Source organism: Periplaneta americana, chromosome 13 (assembly GCF_040183065.1).
Source record: "Periplaneta americana isolate PAMFEO1 chromosome 13, P.americana_PAMFEO1_priV1, whole genome shotgun sequence".
Taxonomy (NCBI): domain Eukaryota; kingdom Metazoa; phylum Arthropoda; class Insecta; order Blattodea; family Blattidae; genus Periplaneta; species Periplaneta americana.
In genome coordinates, this window is record NC_091129.1 from 158179112 (window position 1) to 158203153 (window position 24042).

General features: G+C 33.7%; 1 protein-coding gene across 1 annotated transcript in view; it reads left to right on the forward strand.

Annotated features, from left to right (window-relative positions):
• Cad89D (cadherin 89D) overlaps nucleotides 1-24042 on the forward strand; it is a 343616-nt gene that overhangs the window by 271250 nt on the left and 48324 nt on the right. Inside the window, exons 8-12 of the mRNA XM_069844519.1 lie at nucleotides 10838-11230; nucleotides 15067-15384; nucleotides 17622-17883; nucleotides 20622-20780; nucleotides 21919-22090. Coding sequence (XP_069700620.1) covers nucleotides 10838-11230; nucleotides 15067-15384; nucleotides 17622-17883; nucleotides 20622-20780; nucleotides 21919-22090 — 1304 coding nt within the window. The remainder of the gene's footprint in view (nucleotides 1-10837; nucleotides 11231-15066; nucleotides 15385-17621; nucleotides 17884-20621; nucleotides 20781-21918; nucleotides 22091-24042) is intronic.

The window sequence follows — 24042 nt, forward strand, 5'->3', positions numbered from 1 at the left end:
TAAATTTATTGCAGGGAAGGATGTTACATAATCTTAGCTCATCTGTCAGCTTTCTCTCCACGTAAGGGAATAGCTCTTCATTAGTTGAAGTAGCTCGAAACCACTTATGAATCTGAAGACTTGTTTAAACTGAGATTTCCTGTAGAGTGGTCAGTCATTCATACACTTGAGATGACCACACTAATGGTTCTACGCTCCATTCATTGCCTTTTAGCTTCCGCGAGTATTACAAATTAATGCAATATTAGACTTATAAATAGTGACAGCACAGTATCAAAAAAATTTTTCCAAAATATGAAAATAAAATATTTTTCTATGATAAATATCTTGGTAACGATACCTAGATCACTTGGAGCAGCTTTACATCACTATTTACAAAATAAGCCTTCAGATATTAATAGTTTTGTCTATATTTAATTTGCTGTCAAATAAAATACAATAAATCTGTATAATTAAATAGCTTGTCAGCCTACAGTAATCAAATCATTACCGGTAACTAAAAGTTGTTGTTGTTTTCTAATGCCAGGCGTTTGACAAAGTCATTTGATCTCTTGCACTCCAATATTTTTCAAAGATATTATCATGGTCAGCCACTGAAGCACAGATTTTGAGGTGTTCCGAATCCATTTCTTGATTTGAGTTGCACAATGGGCAGTTAGGGGACTGATATATTCCAATTCTATGCAGGTGCTTGGCCAAACAGTCATGGCCCATTACCAATCTAAATGCAGCTGCAGACGATTTTCGTGGTAAATCGGGAATCAACTGTGGATTATGATGCAGAGGGTTCCATTTTTTTTCCCTTGAGAATGTGTTATCAAATTCTGTTTCTATGTAGATTTAATAAATCTTTTCACAGAGTACTACGTAGATTTAGTAACAGGTCTGTAAGTAGCAGTGCTGCCCTTCTTTGCTAAAGCATCCGCATTCTCGTTTCCCAGGATTCCACAATGGATTGGTATTCTTTTATTGAGTGTTATTAATTGAGAGAGCATTTTAGTTATTTCTGCTATTTGAGATGAAGGTGTGTGTCTAGAGACTATTGATAGAATAGCTGCTTTGGAGTCTGACAATATAACTGCGTTCTTAAATTTATTGATGTGGCAGAAGAAGTGGGTAACTCGATTTTATACCTGGAGAGAACAAAAAATGAAAAAGTTCCTACATTGACTGGACTCAACACTGATTACAGTCCAACACAAGCAACTTTTCTATATCTTCTGATAAAAGTTTACAGCTTCTGTGAGTTAATATTGTTTTGTACGAAGAAAAATCCATGAAGTTGCAAAAAGATGAGAAATTTTATAGACAGCAAAGTTGATGGTGAAACCCGTTTGAAGCATTAAAACATTAATTTAATAAGTAGACATGGCAATACTGAAAAGACTTTCACTGGATTCGAAAGAATGAGTAAAGGTAGAATGGAAATCAATTATTTTGTTTTGCCTTCTCGAATTCATTAACGCTATGAGCTTGATGACTCTAATGAATGAAAACATAAATACTGAATAATTTCGAGGGAAAAATTGTTCCGGGGCCGGGTATCGAACCCGGGACCTTTGGTTAAACGTACCAACTGAGCTACCTGGGAACTCTACCAGACACTGATCCAATTTTTCCCTCTATATCCACAGACCTCAAAGTGGGCTGACAACCGTCAAGCAACCAACATTTGAGTGCACACTAACTCTGTGTGACTTAAATTGTGGTTTTCTGTTAACGAACAGTGACGTGTATTATGCAAATCAAGCTTTCAGGTATAACTCCCTGTAAAGTTGATTTGAATAATTTCGAGGGAAAAATTGTTCCGATACCCGGCCCCGGAACAATTTCTCCCTCGAAATTATTCAAATCAACTTTACAGGGAGTTTATACCTGAAAGCTTGATTTGCAACATAAATACTCTTATTATTATATTTAATCTTTGACACAAAGAAATAAAAAATAATAAAACTTCGTCCCTATTCATCCCCTGCGTCCTTGTTCACTCCATTGTACGGTACTGTATTTAATATTAGGGTACTGGTAGTGAAACCAAACTTATAGAAGAAACAGACAAATTGAATAGTAGCTTTAAAGTTACTCCCAGTATTTGGGCTGCTTATTAGTTACTATACATCAGGAAGATTAAACTCAATGCAGCCCTGAATATCCAAGAGTGATCTTATTTCTTTTTAAATCTATCAATACAATCGGCAAACTGTTCTGCCTGAATAGTTGCACCATGCATCCAGTGACCTCATTACACATGCAGATACGTTAGTATCTTTATAACTTTCCACTCATTTCTATCTTCACATAAACACAATAAATGCATTGTCACTGAAGACGTCTGCTGACAACTGCTTTCATACTTTCACTAAATGCCTGTAAAAATTTTACAGCTCATCAGTTTTATGTCTCTTAATGTTAAACTTTCCCATCTTCTCCTACCATTTAAAAATTGTGTGGATATTTTATGTTATGTAAAGAATGATACAGCCATTGCTCTTTACTCGTATGTATATTTACATTTCCTCCTACATATGGCTACATGTTTCTTGATATGATCTCCGTGTCACCTAACAACTGCAGCTTTAGAATATTGTTAATGTAAAATCAATTTTCAATGCTGTAGTCTTTTATGATATTTAATCATTCAGTGTTCTGCCCAAGGGCAGGTCTTTCACAGCAAACCCAGCTTTCTCCAATCTTTCCTATTTTCTGCCTTCCTCTTTGTCTCTCATATGATCCATTTATCTTAATGTCGTCTATCATCTGATATCTTCTTCTGCCCCGAACTCTTCTCCCGTTCACCATTCCTTCCAGTACACCCTTCAGTAGGCAGTTTCTTCTCAGACAGTGACCCAACCAATTCCGTTTCAGCATCATTCTTTCTTCACCCATCCTTTCCAACAGCTTCATTTCTTAATCTGTCTGCCCACTTCACATGTTCCATTCTTCTCCATATCCACATTTCAGGTGCTTCTATTCGCTTCTCTTCACTTCGTCGTAATTTGAACCGATTATTTTTGAAAGGGCACATGTCCACTTTTGCCAATTTTACAGGAGAAGCAAAAAACTGTTTATTTTGCTAATGGTACTTTGTAGTGTAATCAGATATTTTTTATTCGACGACAAAGATGCAAAGTTCCATTTACATGCATAAACTAATGGCAACATCACTGAAACTTAACTGTAAAAACATAATATTTATGATGGACTTGTGCCTTTTAATAATAAACAGTAAGTAAAATATAATGAAATGAATTTTTATGTCCTTAAATGTGTTTGAATTATTATTGACTAACAAATACTTAAGAATTTAACTGTTAAGAACATTATTTTGCTAAGGCAATATCTATTATTTCTGAAATAAAGGAATTTAAAAGCATAAAAGCTTTTAAGTTTCTTCATTAAACACTTCCTCTGAAGTTTTCAGTCATCTTCATTGTTTTTCCTTCTATCAGCCACTGGAGAATTTCTTCATAAAATTGAAGATGTTCAGGAAGTACATACTGCATAACTTTGCTGACATCTTGAACTTTCTTCTTATGTATTGAAACTTTTCCATAATGTGATTTAGTTTCAAGTAGTTTCAAGTCATTAGGAGACATCGCATTAGTTCTCTGCAGTAACTTGAATGTGTGTGTCATTATTTCATCAATATATTCATATGCAACCATTATACCCGGGGACTTAGCATCAAAAGCATCATTGAATATTGTCCAATTTGAAAGTATATTTTCTGATCTTTAGGCACTCGTTTTCCTAATGATTCAACTACTCGCCATTTTGTAACTGTTATAAACAAAGAATGGAATCATTAGATTTTATATTGTACAACATGCAAAGAATGATGGGAAAATAAGAAAGTTTGTTATTGATAGGTCACATGTCCAGGACATGTGCCCTTTCAATAATAAACGGAAATTTCTTTATAGTGTAAAATTCTGCAAAGTGGACATACTTGTGCCTTTTCTTCAGCAAAATGTGCGCTACACTAAGAAGAATATGATGGTGGTCATAACTCAATTTGTAAAAAAAAGTGGACATGTGACCTTTCAATAATAAACAATTCATTTTTATGATATGATAAATGTAAAAATATGCTCATAAAATCAGTAGTGTGTATGAACAAGTATTTTTTTTACACTTCTTTATACATTTCTCATCCATACAAAATACATCTTTTGTAACACATTTCTTACTGGTTTTGCATAGTGATATAGTGATATAGCACTGTTAGTTCACCACAGATATTATACTAGAGCCATTGTACATAATGGTGATTAGTTGATTAAACATATAAATTATAACTGATAATAAATGCAATTTACAGTCATCAACATAGAAAATTAAATTATTTAGCTGTATAAGATAGTAAACCTACACACCAAAGAGATAATAAATACAGGTGACATAAATCTAGAACAAATGAATGTTTACATTACATCTGTCTCAGATGCAACAAGTCGTATGGAAAAATAAATAGATAGATAGATAGATAGATAGATAGATATTTATTAGCCTTAGGAAATACAATGATTTCATGGCATCGTCAGAGTGAATACATAATAAATATGCGGTTACATACATGTTTTTCCGACATACAAGATGTCTACAATAATATACAAATAATATACAATCAACACATTCAGTAATGAAGTCAATTCTCCACAGTTTTCTTCAGACCATTACTTGTACAAGGTTCTTGGTTTCCTTATCTTCTTGGGCAGTCTCACCCCAGACATGAATCAGATAGAAAAGAGCAGTAAACACAAAAGGAGATACTAACTACTGTAAGCTAAATTTGGAGTGCTAAACTAAGATACTCATTGACAGTAAAAGGCATGTGGAAAAGTAAAATATGTTTCACTGACTTTTTAAATCTAGCATAGCTAAGGGCTTTAGTTTCAACAGGGAGTTTGTTGTAAAGATAAGCTCTCTAACAGACTTTTGCACAAGAACTTCTCATTGTTAAACTTTCTTACTCTGCCCATATTTACGAGCTAGACCACAATGTTTCCACCATACTTATAGCTGCTCTTATACCATAACACAATCCCCAAAGCAGGGCATAACCCATTTACGTTTCTATTTAATGGTTGAAGGCCTCAGATTTTTTTCATTAAAGAATTAAACTTTTCTTAAAGAAAGCTTCTAAAATTAAGTATTTAGTGCCATTTTCTCAAAATTGTTTAAGGACTACACTTATTTTATGGATAAGTCGCCACTGCAATAAAGTAATCTGGAATTAATTGACTATTCGAGAAGTGTCTGCATAAGTCCTTCATATTTCCAAGATAATTGTTCATGGTTGCTAGAAGTGGCTCTCCTTTTCAATCTAACATCCAATCATGAATCATGATAGTCAAAATATAATTATTGTTGCTGTTATTTAAGAAAGGATTTGTTGATGGTCGGCATACATATATACTTACAGTGTACCTTGTGTTTACGACATTCTGTAATAAAGTGACCTTTATAGTGAGTTGACCTTATATATAAACAGATGCGTGAAGTATGGACTAAGTGAAAGGATAAAACAAGTTGTCTTCATTAGACGAGTAACATCACGTGGCATTTACTCAATTCTTCAGTTTGGTACGACATCAAAGCTCTAAAAGCAAACACAATTAGTAGACTACATGCGTGCATATATGGTACTGTACTGAAAGTTGTAATCTTCAGGACGATGGCTTTTATATCTCCTTAGCATTACTTGCACATTTTTGTACAATATGTGCATTACAACCAGATGTCAAAAACAATTAATATAATAATAATAATAATAATAATAATAATAATAATAATAATAATAATAATCATCATCATCATTAATAAAATCATGAAACCTTCACTAGTACAAAGACACACAAGAATAGGCTTGTATAAAACCTTAGCACAGCCAGATTAAGCTATGGTAGTGAAGCGTGGACTGTGAAGAATAAAGATGTCAGTAGAATAACAGCAAGTGAGATGAGGTTCATGAGAGCAACAGCTGGATATACTCGCTGGGATCATAAAAAAAATGAGGACATAATGCAAGAACTTCAAATAGAACCCATTATGCAGTTCATCAGCAAATATCAACTCCAGTGGAAGGGTCATCTCGAACGAATGAATCGATGCAGAATTCCAAAAGTACTGTTTCATTACCATCCGTATGGCAAAAGATCTCTAGGCCGTCCAAAGAAGTGATGGACTGACAATTCTAGTTTGAGACCGTAACAGGCCACTTGGCCTAATACTTGTTAGGAAGATGATGATGATGATGATGATGATGATGATGATGATGATGATGATGATGATGATGATGATGATGATGATGATGATAATAATAATAATAAATCTTCCATTGTACAGACAACTCCGGATATAGTGAACCTCTGCGGACTTTCATATTTCGTTCACTATATCCGAAGTGTCTCTTCCCTAACCTTAAATGATAGAAATGAATGAAATTGTGAACAAGAAAATAAAATATTTCATTTTTGTGGAATTAATTACACTGTATACTGTTACCCACAGTTGATTTACTTAAACTATGCTGTCAACCCACGTCCGCTTGTGAAAGACCACGTTCAATGTAATATTCGCCTTATCTTCCAAAGAAAACACTTTACGCTTCGACATTTTTATACAGTGCATTCACTGTTGGACCGCTAGAAACAGACAAATGCTGTTATAGTGTGACTGCGTACTCAGCCTTGGAATTTCCTGGAAAGCCATTGAAATCTTACCTTCATTTATGCTCTAGACATAATGTCCGTCTTCTTTTAATAAAAGAAAACAATTTCATTTTCCATTGTTTGGATGCTATCCGTCATAATGGAAATGTTTCTGAGAACAAAAGGCAACCCTTTGACGTTGAAGGATTAGAAATAACAGTAGAGTGGAGTACTGGAGAACAGAATGTCAGCCCTTCGACGGTAGAGTGAGACAAGGTAATCACGTGTTGCCTGGATTTATAGTACAGCTCATTGTCTAGGAATCAATAATCCTACCTTTGCCCTTTGACTAAAAGAGTAAGAAACTTAGAATGTTGTTCTCAACACCTTCTTTCAATTTTATACAAGAAGGTCTGACTTCAAATAAAAATCCATTTTGAATCTTGCGTACACTACTTTTAAAACTTGAATATAAGTAATTGATTAACTAGCGGACTTACTTGTGTTAATTATGTAAGTCTGTGCGGCTTACAGCTGTTTCGGTGCTTCATCACACCATCCTCAGAGCCTACTAGATCTCAGCGTCATCTCGAACTTCTCTGCCTGTTGTGTGGGTGCGTTTGATTGTTGAAAAGTGGAGTCAAATAGTGTGCGTGTACTGAAATTGATCTGTGTGTTGAGAATTTGATCTGGGTACACAGTAAAACACACTTAGATCAAATTCTCAACACACAGATCAATTTCAGTACACACACACTATTTGACTCCACTTTTCAACACTTTTCAACAATCAAACGCACCCACACAACATGCAGCGAAGTTGAGATGGCGCCAAGACACAGAAGGCTCTGAGGATGGTGTCAATTAGCACCGAAACAGCTGTAAGCCTCACATGCTTACATAATTAACACGAGTAAGATCGCCATTTAATCAATTATTCCTATAGCTTATTCTGTTACAGAAATGAAAATTATTTATTTATTTTTTTTAAGTTAATGCTCAGACATTTTGAAGCATTATCATCAGTCTTCTAGCTTCCCAGTAAAGCTGAAACTATTAACAGAAGAAATGTATTGTTTTTATTTGTGTAATTAGACAAATCGAAGTGCCAGTAGTACCTACAAAGTATACCGATAAGTCATAGGCTATATGCTGCTATTTGATGTGTTTATTTATCTTGTCTGCATAGGTAAACTGGTCGTCAATGACTTGCAATTCTTCCACATCTCTAGGTCACTTTCACTGAAGTGACTTGCAAGTCACTGTTAGTATTTGAAGCTGTCTATCACAGTACCGGTATTAGAGGTTCAAGTTGCCAATTAATTGCAGATAATCCTGTTACCTAGATACTTCTGTTTGTCCACTTGTTACTGCATTTGTAAAAACTTATTTTGCCGCAAGTGTAATCATGCAAGAACTGGTACCAGTAATAAAAAGACTTCTGGATCCAGTGATGGTGTAGAAGATAAATTCTCAGACCTTTCACCTCACCTTACAAAATACAAGATTCTAAAGTGGAGCCAACTAATTAGTGTCAAATTTATGTTTCAGTGTCAAAGAATGATTTATGCCAGTTCCTCATTAATTATGCTTTTTCTTTCACTCATTAACAGAAGAAATCAACATCGCTAAGAGTCCTTAAACCATAAGCCCTAGTTGTCAACATGTAGGACAAGTTATACATGTGAGTGCAATATTCTCGTGAGAAATCAAGACGTGACTGGACTTACTGTGTGATAGCATATAAACTAGTTGCAAGTTTTTTGTTCAAAAATACAAACACCCATGACATTCCTTGTTTATATTTACTTAACTGGATCATTAATTGACCTATATTTATGATAATATAAATATTTGGATTACCTTGTCAGTAATTGTGAAAAACATTTAGAAAATCATTAAAAGCAGTAAGATAAACCAGACAGATAGAAATACAAATATGGCTATTACATTCTTCAGGAATTATGAATTACGATACATTACTCCTGAAAAATTTAAGTAAATACTGGTACTCTATAAAATTGATTGGGAATATCATATGTTTCGAATATAAAATTTCACAAAGAATTATAAATTGTAAACCTAATCGAAGATTACAGAAAATTAAATGATTGCATTGTATTGTATTGTATGTATTTATTCCCTGTGCAATCTATTACCGGTACAGATTATAGGTTCGTCATTAGATACTCACATAAACACACACACACACAATAAAATTTCTAGTATGAATTTAATTTTAACACTCTTAAGTTTTTCAAAGAAGTAGTAAAACTGCCAAAAGACACAATAAATAACAAGATACCTGTACATAATAAATTTTCAGTTTACAAGACATTAAAATAAATAGACTAACATAGATTAGTTGAAAACAAGATAGGCCTACATAATGAGATTACATTAAACAAGTTTATTATCTGAGATGATTTATTAGTAGAGCGATTGAACCTTTAAAAATCAAGAGACTTCATCTTAGTCATTCTGTATACTTATTATTAATATTGTTAGGGGAAAAATTATGTGTAACAGTAATGAAGGTAGGTATTCTACTTTATGGCTTTAATGTAAAAAATCATAACTTTGAACGGCATGGATTGGAGCAAAGTAGTTTTACTCTGGTTTTGAAACATTCATAATTTAAATGTTTAACCCTGCGTTACTCATGTTATAAATATTCTCATCATTGCTCAGGTGGGGTTTCACAAACCCCATTTTAAATAACTAATATATTTTTCGCAAGTTTCAGAAATCAGATAAACGCAATTAAATATACTATTCTTAGTTCACTTAAACAATTTCTTAAGTGAACTCTTCTGTATGTGATTGAAAAGTATACAGATGCACAGAGTACACACTAGCTCCATCTCTTAGATTTTCGTTGAAATATACGCACCGGGGTTTACCACACCCCACCTGAGTAATGCAGGGTTAATATCTCCTGATATCTTGTTATGATATGGCTAGTCATGATAATATCTTTGAAAAATATTGGAGTGCAAGAGGTCAAATGACTTTATTGTCAAATGCCTGGCATTAGAAAACAACAAAAACAACATATCTTGTTATGAAATAAGATACCTGTATTAGAAGTATTGTTATTACTTTTGGTACCAGTAACAGTCTGACAATTTATATGCAAGTTGTTGGCAGCTCTAGTGTTAAGGTCATAAATTTCAGAGTTACTTTTAAAATAGTTCAGGTTTTTATGAATGAAGCAAACTATTTCTAGAATGTAGATGCAATGGAGTGGTAAAATATTTAATTCTTGAAAAATTTCTTTGCTTGAAGTTCATATAGCGACTTCTTTTATTATTTTTATTATTTTCTTTTAAAGTTTAAATATTTTTATAGCTTCAGAGGACATGCCTGAGAGCATTACATGTCCCAGAGAGTGGAATGTACATGGGCGTAGTAGACTACTTTTAAAATTGGAAGAGAGATGCAGCAGCAAATGAAAGATAATTTATAAAACAGATACTATTTTGTGTTTGGGCGTGAAAAGTTTTTTTTTTTTTATGTAGGCTAACCAAAATTCTTAAGTAATTGATTAACTAGCGGACTTACTCGTGTAATTATGTAAGTCTGTGCGGCTTATAGCTGTTTCGGTGCTTCATCACACTATCCTCAGAGCCTACTAGATCTCGGCGTCATCTCGAACTTCTCTGCCTGTTATGTGGATGCGTTTGATTGTTGAAAAGTGTTGAATAGTGGAGTCAAATAGTGTGTGTGTACTTCAATATCTTTCAACAACCAAACGCACCCACATAACAGGCAGAGAAGTTCGAGATGACGCCGAGATCTAGTAGGCTCTGAGGATGGTGTGATGAAGCACCGAAACAGCTGTAAGCCGCACAGACTTACATAATTAACACGAGTAAGTCCGCTAGTTAATCAATTACTTATATTCAAGTGTTAAGAGTAGTGTACGCAAGATTCAAAATGGGCAAAATTCTTATTTTGTAAATAATCTTCAATTTCTAAAATCTCGATTAAATGGGACTTAAATATTTTGAACCAAAAATTGAAAAAGATAATAGTTTTCTAGTCGAGTAATAGGCGGGTTAGTTTAAGGAGTTTAAAAAAAAACTCCTCCATAAATTAAACTTACAAAGACATAATGTAACTTCACACAACCAATTAAAAATATACTGTGATTATTAAATAGTATTTCTCTAATTTTACAGGGTAAGAAAATTCATCAAGAGTTGAAATTCAATCCTCCCATCCTTGCATATGATCAGGATCTGGCGATTGACGCCCCAGTTCACTACGACATCATTGCTGGCAATGATCGGAACCTCTTCGCTGTGGACGGGCGCAATGGCAGCTTGTTTCTGGAACAGGAGCTGGACCTGGACAAAGAGAGAACGCTGCCTGGGAACACGTTCGTTCTTCAGCTCCAAGCTTCCCAGGTCGACAACCCTCTGAAAACAGGCCTCGCCAGGGTGGAGATAGAACTGCTGGACCTCAACGATAACTTACCGGAGTTCGAGGTGGATCTTTATAATATCAGCATTGTGGAAAACCTTCCTAACGGATTTAGTGTGCTTCAGGTCATGGCGTCAGATAAAGATCAGGTGAGGCAAATTTTAAAATGCTGTAGTAATTTTTATATATTTCTATGTTTTATTAAGATTATATCGTCGTGTGAATGCAAGAACTAGGTAACTCGAAATTTGCGTTTTTTAGTTACCTCTTTTATAGCATAGCAAAAATCGCACAAAATGTAATGCAAGAACTTGGTAACTGATCGAACGATACCAGGGACATCTATTTTCCAATATAACAAATAGGTAAATGAAAACAAGACATATTTCTTAGTTCAATAAATAAGTAAATAGGCAATGTCACAAAATATGAAAAATCAAGTTACCTAGTTCTTGCATTCACACTACGATATTTAGGATTGCCAACTTCTATTATCTCTCATATTTCGCCTTACTTAATTGCAATATCCCATATCCAGTACCGGTACTTTATGGGATAAGAGTGTTTCTGCTTCATTCTTTGTACTGTGTAAAGTAATAATTACTAGACATTAATATTACTGTAAATATTTATTCCATATTGAATGATTGGTATTAAAAAGATTTCATTGCAATTTATTATTGTACTGTATGTAGCAGTATTTAACAGTTCAGTGGCGCTTCAGTGAAATGTAAAAATGTTTTAAAAAATTAATAGACAAGAGTGAGAATTTATTATAAAACTAGCCATACCCGTGCGCTCCTGTTAGAAATATAAAGTAATTACATAATTAAAATAGGACGTTTGATCCAGGGAACATTCGTGTTTGATAGAAGGATAAATCGTTTAATATGTTACTTAATTTAAATTGTATTTAAATAATTAAAATGCGGTCATTTTGGTCCAGAGAGCAATCATTTGGTGCAATGACAATTCCTTTAACATGTTTCTTAATTGTTATTACATGCAACCATAGTTTAATGAAGATTGACATATCATTTAGTTTTAATGTGTATATTTTATATTACTTGCTATATGTTTCAGAAGTTACTGTAATAACATTGTAGAATTATGTCCATCTAGAGAAACTACACTTTCCAATGGTGAAATAATAATTAAACAATTAATTGAGGGGCTTAGAACAAAAAGCAGGTAAGTGACGGAAACCTAGTTTTGAGAAAATTACAGTTAAAGTTCTACATGCAATGAAATATTATACACTAGTTTGGTGAAATGATGCCCATATAGCAGCACTGCACAGTGTGATCACATACCTGATTTTATCCCACAGAAACATCCTTTTGGGCTATCACAACACGCACTTACCTAATTTTTTTAAATAATGTCACTTAACTGCTTTTTGTTCTAAGCCCCTCAATTAGCTTCCGATATTACTTCATATAAACACAGAAACATTCTCTTAGGCTATGTTTAATAGCTTTCGATTGTTTTTTCCAAGACCCCTTACAGACGAAGTCATTTGTTTTTATTTCAGTACAGCGCCTTAGATGGTGTTGTTATTGTAATTTTAAAACTCATTTATCTCATTAAATATCAGTCTTATCAAAATTTTGTATAGAATAAAACTTATCGGAAATTATTATTAAAGAAAATTTTGTTATGTAATATTTTTCATGAAAATCAATAATAAGCGAGATATTTCGATTTATTTAATTCAGGCCCCCTTATAACCTCCCTTTTAAATAAAGTATTTTGAATGCCATATAGCCTAAAATTTAAGTTACAACGAACTTAATTTATATTCCAATTTTCATCGAAATCCGTTCAGCCATTATCGTGTGAAAAGGTAACAAACATCCAGACAGACAGACAGACAGACAGACAGACAGACAGACATACAAACAAAATTTTCAAAAAAGCGATTTTCGGTTTCAGGATGGTTAATTATACATGTTAACACCAATTATTTTTGGAAAATCGAAAATTACCAGAAAAATTTCGGCTACAGATTTATTATTAGTAGGCCTATAGATTTATTTTGGAAATGAGGGATTCATATAAACTAGTTAAAACGATTTGTCTACACCAAAGCAACTCCATTTCTATGTAAAGTTTGGTTATGTACCAGGTTTTGAGGTAAAATTCTGTTTCTGTAATTATGTGTATTCATTGGCTGAAATCTATTATTCACTTAAGTTCTGAACATATTGTATGAATATGAAATCTTTGCAACAGCTGCAGCAATTTATATTATTGTGAATAAGAAAAAGAAAAGAAAAATGCATGAATTTCGGGCTGAGAGAAAGTTTCAAGAGAGAAATTAATATGGAGAATTTTATATCAATTTCCTCAGGGAAAGATGATCTATTTTATCTAATGTATGAATATTGGTGACACCGGATTTTTTAGTTCATAATATTTTCTTTGTTCTGTGTACAACTCTTATTACCTAGGTACCAAGAATTTTATTTTTCTCTTCACCTGACTCATGTCAGCACAAGTAGTGATGTACAACTTACAGTTCTTATTTTTCATTTCAGCATTCATATTTTGAGTTAAGAGGATTTCACAAACACCCAAATTTTCAATGCATTTCGTTCAAGTAACCGATATATCTTTTGTCCATTTAACTTAAAATACGTCTGGTTTTAGGTGTAATAGATCGACTGTATATAACTTTTTTTTTGTATTTGACAGATATTGGAGAAAATATGAGAGTATAAAGGCACAGTAGATCAGTTATTCATAGATTTAAAAAATACATATGACTCGGTTAAGAGGGAAGTTTTATATAATATTCTTATTGAATTTGTTATTCCCAAGATTAGTTCAATTAATTAAAATGTGTCTCAGTGAAACTTATAGCAGAGTCCGTATAGGCCAGTTTCTATCTCATGCTTTTCCAATTCACTGTGGGCTAAAGCAAGGAGATGCACTATTACCTTTACTTTTTAACTTCACTCTAGAATATGCCATTAGGAAAGTTCACGAAAATGGGGAGGTTTTGGAATTGAACGAGTTACATCAGCTGCTTGTCTATGCAGATAATGTGAATATGTTAGAAGAAAATTCACAAACGATTAGGGAAAACACGGGAATTTTACTTGAAGCAAGTAAGGAGGTAGATTTAGAAGTAAATCTCAAAAAGACAGTATAATAAGAACTTTCTTGTGTTAAATTTTAACGTACCTTGTTAACATGTTTCGATCTATTTTCGGTCATCTTCGGAACTGGTCGTTGTTGGTCTTGGCGCCTCTTGTTTCCTGTGTGGGTGCGTTCGTAGTGTAGAGTCAAAGAGTGTATGTGTTTTGAAATTGAGTTGTGTGTTGAGAATATCGTTGGGGTATGTTTTCGTGTGTCTGTATATTTCATATTGTTCTAGTATGTTGAGTTTCTGACACATCCCAACGATATTCTCAACACACAACTCAATTTCAAAACACATACACACTTTGACTCTACACTACGAACGCACCCACACAGGAAACGAGAGGCGCCAAGACCAACAACGACCAGTTCCGAAGATGACCGAAAATAGGTCGAAACATGTTAACACGATACGTTAAAATTTAACACAAGAAAGTTCTTATCATACATATTCCGAAGTGATACAGTGTTAAAAGTTGTGTAATCAAGATGTATATGATTATGTCTCGTGACCATAACATGGAAATAAAAGAAAAGGAAAATTTATCCTTTGAGAGGTGGAAAAATTAAAATACCTTGGAACAACAGTAATAAATATAAATTACACTCGAGAGGAAATTAAACGCAGTATGAGAAATGCCTGCCATTATTCGGTTGAGAAACTTTTGTCATCTAGTCTGCTTTCAGAAAACTGAAAGTTACAATTTATACAACAGTTATATTACTGGTATCACTTCACTTTCGAAGGAAGCCATATTAACTACAGATGGCATGTTTAATAGGGCGGACTGGGCCCAAGAGTCATGACTATAATATTTCTTCTGTTTCACTATAACAGGGAGACAATGGCGAGTTCACATACCAACTTGAAGACCCAAGCCAGGCCTTCATAATTGACCCCCGGACAGGATGGTTAACTGTCAGAGACCAAAGTATGCTTGACAGAGAGAAGCAGCCTTCGTTAGGCATGAGAGTGCATGCAAAAGAGAAGGCACCCAGCGTAATAAAGAAAGAAGACAATAGCAGTGCCGAGGCATCCGTTGGGGTGGAGGTCACGCTGCTCGATGCCAATGACAACAACCCCAGTTTCACACCCAGCAACTTGTACGAGTTCACCGTGGAGAATGACGCAGCTGTTGGAGACATCATCGGACAGGTAAGGAAGCAGTTCTGCGTTAAAATTCCTACATTGATAGCCCAGAGGCTATCCGAATCCGCGTTCTAACATTCACTGTCTTTAATGTCTTTGAATGGCTGCTCTTTAAATAACCTTCACCCTTCCAAGTTTTTCACAGTGCATTAAAAATAACTAGGATATTAGTTCTAACTGCAAGGCTTGTCTCTAAACGATTGTCAGACAATTAGTCCACTGAGAAATGTTCACTGCAAAAATGTCCAGTATAAAATATGCCCACAGTCATTAAATGGTATGCTATATAGTACGTTTTTGCTATTCAACTTTTTATGTCCTGTAACCCACATGTATTCTCCTATATTAACTGTATATTATATCGCAAGTGAATTAATCATCGAATTTATCTCGAGCAGTTTATGTCTTATAAATTGTAGGCCCTTACTTACTTACTTACAAATGGCTTTTAAGGAACCCGAAGGTTCATTGCCGCCCTCACATAAGCCCGCCATCGGTCCCTATCCTGTGCAAGATTAAGCCAGTCTCTATCATCATACCCCACCTCCCTCAAATCCATTTTAATATTATCCTCCCATCTACGTCTCGGCCTCCCTAAAGGTCTTTTTCCCTCCGGTCTCCCAACTAACACTCTATATGCATTTCTGGATTCGCCCATACGTGCTACATGCCCTGCCCATCTCAAACGTCTGGATTTCAAGTTCCTAATTATGTCAGGTGAAGAATACAATGCGTGCAGTTCTGTGTTGTGTAACTTTCTCCATTCTCCTGTAACTTCATCCCGCTTAGCCCCAAATATTTTCCTAAGCACCTTATTCTCAAACACCCTTAACCTATGTTCCTCTCTCAGAGTGAGAGTCCAAGTTTCACAGCCATATAGAAGAACCGGTAGGCCCTAATAATAATAATAATAATATTAATAATAATAATAATGGCTTTATTTAACCTGGCAGAGTCAAGGCCGTACAAGAACTGATATTCTTCAAAAGCATGTGATACTGAACTTGTAAAATGTACATGTGGCAACACAGACCACGTGGGTGGGTGCAGTGTTCTCGCTTTCCTAACAGATTATTTCTCATTCCCATTTCCGTAAAACGATTGCTTGGCCAAACACCTGCATAGAATTGGAATATATCAGTCACCTAACTGCCCATTGTGCAACTCAAACCAAGAAATAGAGAATAATTGCACAAATGAACAATTGGTGTGCAATCCCTTCAATTTTCCGTTGATTTGTAATAAACTTCTTATTTGTGGGGTGTCTTACGTTCATGTGACCATTGTGAACTTTGGTTATGGTATTCTCTGTCTCGTTATGTTGCCTGTTAATATCCAAATACTGACGTGATGTCCAAAAATATTTTTTTTTTAATTTAAAGTGGAAATATTCCACTGCATTATTAGATCTATGACAATCTTGCAACGTTATTTCATAGGAATTCCATATAGGAGAAGGGAATCTTGGTGCGGTAGTGTATCTCTCCAAAAAAATTTTGAATAATCATGTCTGTGCATATCATACTGCATATTGCATATTTTGACTTGTAGACATTTCTATTTATTGGACATTTTGACTTTTAGACAATTATGCATATTGGACATTTTGATTGAACGTTTCACTGGTGAACATTTTTGTACCGGTAGTGAACTTTCTGTATACCGTATTGGACATTGTGCTGTGGAATGGAGCACGAATCCAATTTGATGTTTACGGTTATTTATGATTATGTTTATGGCATTTTAATAGGTAATACATTCAATATAAATTTAAAAGTTTCGCAGGAATGAAAGTTGTGTAGAAACACTAGTAGGACTGACTAAATGGTTTACAACAAAGACTGATCTTAGGTAAGGAAGTGTTTTGTCCCTTATTTTGTTTAATGTTATGATAAATGGGATTGATAATAATGGAACAGAAATTAAAAATGAAACTATCGAAACTAGACAAGCTATAAATACTTTACATGCTCTTTGGTGAAGTACAAATATAACAAAGAATGAAAAATTATATACTTATAAAACAATATGTAGAGTATCCCTACAGATGGTCGAAGATATGGCAAATATCAACAATGCAAACAAACAAAATTCCGTCTCCAGAGGTAGATAATTATAGCTTTTTAGCTGATCGATCATGATCTTTCATGGGCTAACTCACTACTGATAAAAAAAAAACACATACATAATGCAGAACTTTACTGTGCAGAATGACCATTAAAGTTCATATTTGTGCTACACAGGTAAAAGCCACAGACCCTGACCTGGGCAGGAACGGCATGGTGCTGTATGATCTGCAGCGTCCAAGTAATGGCTCGTCGAATACGAGTCCGCTGCCATTCGCTGTGGATGCTCAGAATGGCCAAGTGATGGTGATCGACTCTCCTCTCGCTGTTGGCCGCCATGCTTTGTTTATCGAAGCATCTGATCAACCAGCCAATCCAAGTGAGAGAAGATATTCTTTGGCAGTCGTAACAATTGAAGTGCTGAAGGCAGGAAGCAAAGGTAATCATGAGCTTAAACCAATGTTAATAACATTTTAATGTTGTTTAATTTTAAATTGTTTCACCTAAGTATTAAGTTCTTCATTGCATTACTCATTCAGCAAAGTCAGTCTCTGAACAAAGGTTTAAACTACTGGTAATCATTAAAAAAGTGGCTGAAAGAAAAGTTGTTTCACCTTGTAAAGAATTTATAGATTATAATAACTCTGACTTATTTTTTTAAATATTTAATTATATGAAAGAGCCTTCATGTTTATTCACTTTAATAAAGTGAAACAACATAGGAAAAATCAAGTATTAACAACGAATATTTGACTTTTTCTATGTTGTTTCACATGTTAAACTGAATAAAGAAAGATTGTGACAGCCCATGAAGGCTCTTTTATATATTTAAATATTTGTACATGTGACTTGTCGGCTCAATATGTTCTCGAAATTAGTCTTTTAAACTTGATTTCATTACTGGTACCGATATTGTAATGTTATATATTACACATTTTTGTTGTAAATTGTGTTGTACAATTTATGTTATTAAACTATTTGACGAAGCCTATTGCATTTTGTAATGCTTAACGTCTGAGTAAATATGAATATTATGAGTAATACCAATTTAATTTCTTATAAATGATAAACATGTTCCTGTAATGTTGAATAAGTTAAGTTTGAAGGTTAGATACAATCGTTATATAAAATTACTTTTAAGAATCCTGTAATAATTAAAATATATCAATAATTGATTAAATGGCGATCTTACTCGTGTTAATTGTGTAAGCATGTGCGGCTTACAGCTGTTTCGATGCTTCTTCACACCATCCTTAGAGCCTACTAGATCTCGGCGTCATCTCGATCTTCGCTGCCTGTTGTGTCAAAAGATTCAACATGGATAAAATATATCGTAAAAGTTTAAAGTTAATTTTATTTTGAAATAAACTCAGTAGTAACAGAAAGAATCAGAAATAAATTTAAATGGAAATAATATCGGTATCACAAATTATGAAAATCAGATTGGAAAAGAAAATGATACTATCAATATTTGCTGAGAAAAGTAGTGATAAATTGCTAAATTTCGCTTTTGTTCAAAATTGTGTAACTTGTTGATTTATGCACGAATCTAATTTTGCCAACTGTTGTTTTCGCCAACTGTTGTTCCCTGTTTATCTTGTATTCTTGTGTAACTTTTTGATTTATGCATGAATCTAATTTTTCCAACTGCTGTTTTCGCCAACTGTTGTTCCCTGTTTATCTTGTATTCTTGTGTAACTTTTTGATTTATGCATGAATCTAATTTTGCCAACTGTTGTTTTCGCCAACTGTTGTTCCCTGTTTATCTTGTATTCTTGTGTAACTTTTTGATTTATGCATGAATCTAATTTTGCCAACTGTTGTTTTCGCCAACTGTTGTTCCCTGTTTATCTTGTATTCTTGTGTAACTTTTTTGATTTATGCATGAATCTAATTTTGCCAACTGTTGTTTTCGCCAACTGTTGTTTCCTGTTTATCTTGTATTCTTGTGTAACTTTTTGGTTTATGCATGAATCTAATTTTGCCAACTGCTGTTTTCGCCAACTGTTGTTCCCTGTTTATCTTGTATTCTTGTATAACTTTTTGATTTATGCATGAATCTAATTTTGCCAACTGTTGTTTTCGCCAACTTTTGTTTCCTGTTTATCTTGTATTCTTGTGTAACTTTTTGATTTATGCATGAATCTAATTTTGCCAACTGCTGTTTTCGCCAACTGTTGTTCCCTGTTTATCTTGTATTCTTGTGTAACTTTTTGATTTATGCATGAATCTAATTTTGCCAACTGTTGTTTTCGCCAACTGTTGTTTCCTGTTTATCTTGTATTCTTGTGTAACTTTTTGGTTTATGCATGAATCTAATTTTGCCAACTGCTGTTTTCGCCAACTGTTGTTCCCTGTTTATCTTGTATTCTTGTATAACTTTTTGATTTATGCATGAATCTAATTTTGCCAACTGTTGTTTTCGCCAACTTTTGTTTCCTGTTTATCTTGTATTCTTGTGTAACTTTTTGATTTATGCATGAATCTAATTTTGCCAACTGCTGTTTTCGCCAACTGTTGTTCCCTGTTTATCTTGTATTCTTGTGTAACTTTTTGATTTATGCATGAATCTAATTTTGCCAACTGTTGTTTTCGCCAACTGTTGTTTCCTGTTTATCTTGTATTCTTGTGTAACTTGTTGATTTATGCATGAATCTAATTTTGCCAACTGTTGTTTTCGCCAACTGTTGTTTCCTGTTTATCTTGTATTCTTGTGTAACTTTTTGATTTATGCATGAATCTAATTTTGCCAACTGTTGTTTTCGCCAACTGTTGTTTCCTGTTTATCTTGTATTCTTGTGTAACTTGTTGATTTATGCATGAATCTAATTTTGCCAACTGTTGTTTTCGCCAACTGTTGTTTCCTGTTTATCTTCCATTTTGATTGCATACTCTTCCCTCTGATATTATTGGTGTGATGGATCTTAACATTACATATCTCTTCATTTCTTTCATTAATATGTTGTTGTTTTCTAATGCCAGGCGTTTGACAATAAAGTCATTTGATCTCTTCCACTCAATATTTTTCAAAAATATTATCATGGTCAGCCACTGAAGTACAGATTTTGAGCTTTCATTAATATTATGAAATAAATTTTCACAGAAATTGTTTTAATTGAGTGATTTGACATTTAATTATTACAAACTTGAAAATGATTTTACATTACTTTCTTCCAGACAAGGGCGTTGAAGTACCTGACTTCATTGGTGCTCCTTACGAGTTTTGGGTTGGAGGCAATGTTGCTGTGGGAACCAGTGTTGGTCAGATTCGAGTGACAGATGCTGTTGACAAGAGTCATGTGGGATATGATCTGCTTCATAGTTATCACGATGGAGGTACAATAATTAAAAATAATTTTAGTAATATCTATTCAGCATAATTCTTTACAGTTTGTTTTGAAGTATGATAAAAAATTGCTCCTGAAAAAAAAACCATAAGGAGAGTCATGTAGAGTGACCCTATTTACAATGTGAGTCAGACGAAGTCGTACGTATTGAAAATACATTGAAAAGTAGATCAACAAAAAAGTTTTTCTCGACCATGATTGGTACATTATATCCAGGGCTGGGCAAAATACTGACATCCAAGTATTTGAAATACAAATACAAAATACTTCAAAAAATTGTATTTGAAATACAAATACAAAATACTTTTAAAAAAATTAACCAAAATACATTTGTATTTCAAATACTCAAAATATATTTGTATTTGAAATACTCGATACAATATATAGGCCTAAAGAAATAAGAATATTATTGAAAATCTAAAATGTTATATTAACATTAAAAGTATTTTCACCTCAAAATTTTATATGAACACTGTAACTGAACATTCTTCCTTTTCCCAGTCAGCAATGAAATTATGCTACATATGAATAATTACTGCTCCCTTTACAAAAAAAAAAAAAAACAGTTTCTCAAGAAGTTTATCAGATAAGGATCCATCCATTTCCATTTGTGAGCCATCAGTACATATATGTACCCACATTTCAGGCGATTAAAAAGTTTTGTTTCTAAACTTTTTAATGTAGAATGTTGGCAGCATTGATATCAAACAAATGTTGCATCTATGACTTTATGGGAATAATCTGATTACATAGGTAGTGATTTACAAAATAAATTTCCAGTGTACAAAATAATATCTCGTTAATTTACAAGAAGTTAGTGCAGAGAAACATATGAATGGAATATTTTATTGAGTATACTGATAATAAAAGTAGTCATTCAGTATTTTTAAACTTCCATCAGTAAAATATTATTTTGTAACGTTATGAAGTTGCTTTAATATTTCTGAATACTTATTCCTTGTGTGTTTACTTCACATTACTTTATTAAACAAGTAATCTTAAACTACCCTGTTGAAAATAATGTTGTATAGCTAATTAATGTTCAGTTTAACATCTTGCTGCAATTACTGTTATAACTTAGTGAATTATTAAGTGACTATTAATTTGGTACATATAATCTCTTGCAGTTCCCTTTGCTGTGGAAGAGCGGTCAGGAACGATCACAGTGGTTGACGAGATCTCCAAGTTCGAACAGCCTTTGTACGATTTTGAAGCTGTTGTGACTGATGGGCAAGACCTCACACTAGTCACTAACGTGACCATTCATGTGGTCGATGACGAGAGGGGGATTGGCACCAAGTAAGAAAATAGGAGTAATCAACAATATTCCTTAAATTAAAATAAGGTCTATCTTATGGACAAAATTTTTGTCACTTCATAGAGAAAGAAATAATTGAACAATTTTTTTCTGGACTATAAATTATGACTGTGTTGTCCATCGCTGTGAAGTAACGGTTAGCATGTCTGACTGTGAAAAGAGCGGGCCTGGGTTCAAATCCCGGTTGGGACAAGTTACCCGGTTGGGGTTTTTTCGGGGTTTTCCCTCAATCAATTGAAGCAGAATTGCTGGGTAACTTTCGACATTGAACTTCGCACTCATTTCGCCATTACCAATTCACATATCATCATCATTCATACCAATGAGCCTGGGTTAATTTCACGGTGTGGCATGCTGTACTTGTACAAGAGTGCGGCCGTTCAACTACCTAGTCATTCACATAACAGGAGTGGTAAGCACAATAAGCCTTTGAGTCCCTCTTTCAGTAGAAGAGAAAAAAAAAAGACTACGTTGTGTGGCAACAGTAGCATGCATTAATGATGTTTTTTGTTGCAAAAAAGCTCATTCACGCATAGTTTTCTGCCCAAGGACAGGTCTTTCACTGCAGACGCAGCATTCTGCAATCTTTCCTATTAAAAAAACTATTAGAATTACTGTATATTATCCAAATCACCTTTCAGAACTCAGAACACAGTGCAAACCAATTTAGATTAAATTTAACATTCTTATAGCCTACCGTACATAATTGCAGTAAGCTACCATATATATTTTTCAGTGTCTATTAAGTGTAAAAAAACATGAAAATAACCATATGAATAGAAATTGAATTTGTAGGCCTACATATAACACCAGAAGTCAATCATTAGCTGTTACACCAATAATCTATTATATCGGTAGGTTAAGAAAACCGCAAAATAGTTTTAATGTATTTGATTAAAATTGTTTAACAAGCTTGATGATAGTGTGGAAAGATTTAATTCGCTTGTTTTTAAACATAAGTTATGTAATGGATAATCCATGTTGAATCTTTCGTACACTACTTTTAACATTTGAATATAAATAAACAGCTGTAAGCCGCACATGCTTACATAATTAACACGAGTAAGATCGCCATTTATATAATTGGCTAATTGGTCATCCATTTTATAACATAAATACATATTTTGCATTCAGAATAGTAAAATTTAATATATTCTTTATATTGTATGTATATGTTCTATTTGTTGTAGTATAAGACAATGTCTATCCCAATTTTTGCAATTGTTTAATGACTGAAATGCAGACTACCAAACTATGATTTTAAACATAAGCAACCGAAATGCACACATTTACACGTAAAAAACCTACTTCTGTCTTTTCTTTGAGTTCAGCAACTTGTACGAAGGAATTGTTGAGTTTTGATGACTTCTGTTTATGTTTCAAGCAATTTCTGATGATTTGGTGATACACAAGTATGGTACCTACCAGTGGCGTGATGTACATGGAAAGGAAGGGAAGCATTGCTTTCCCTGTCCATAAAGCAAAAAGGAAGAAATTTATTGCAGAAATTATATTTTAATTGTGAGAACTATGAATCCTCTCATCTTAAAATGTCACAAAATTCTTTGTCTGAGCTCCTATCCTGGTCGAGAAGGATTCAGTATTCATTTCTTAGCTTGAGGCACCTATACTGGCCGATAAGGATTCATTTATTTTCGTACGATGATTTTACTGCTAAAGAGAGAATTTCTTTGGTCTTAAAATATTGAGGCTATCAAGTGCAAAACTCGCCTTATCCAAAAAAAAAAAAAAAAAAAAAAAAAATGAATTACATATGGGATGTTGTACTTCTTGCAGCTCTCTATCTACTGATAAAGTCGGTTTGTGCAAATCTTGTCTAATTCCTCTTCCATAGAGCTCAGAAAACTACTATCAAATGCAAAACTGTCCATATCCATAACCGTTTTTCCTGTTTTCTGACAAATCACTTTAC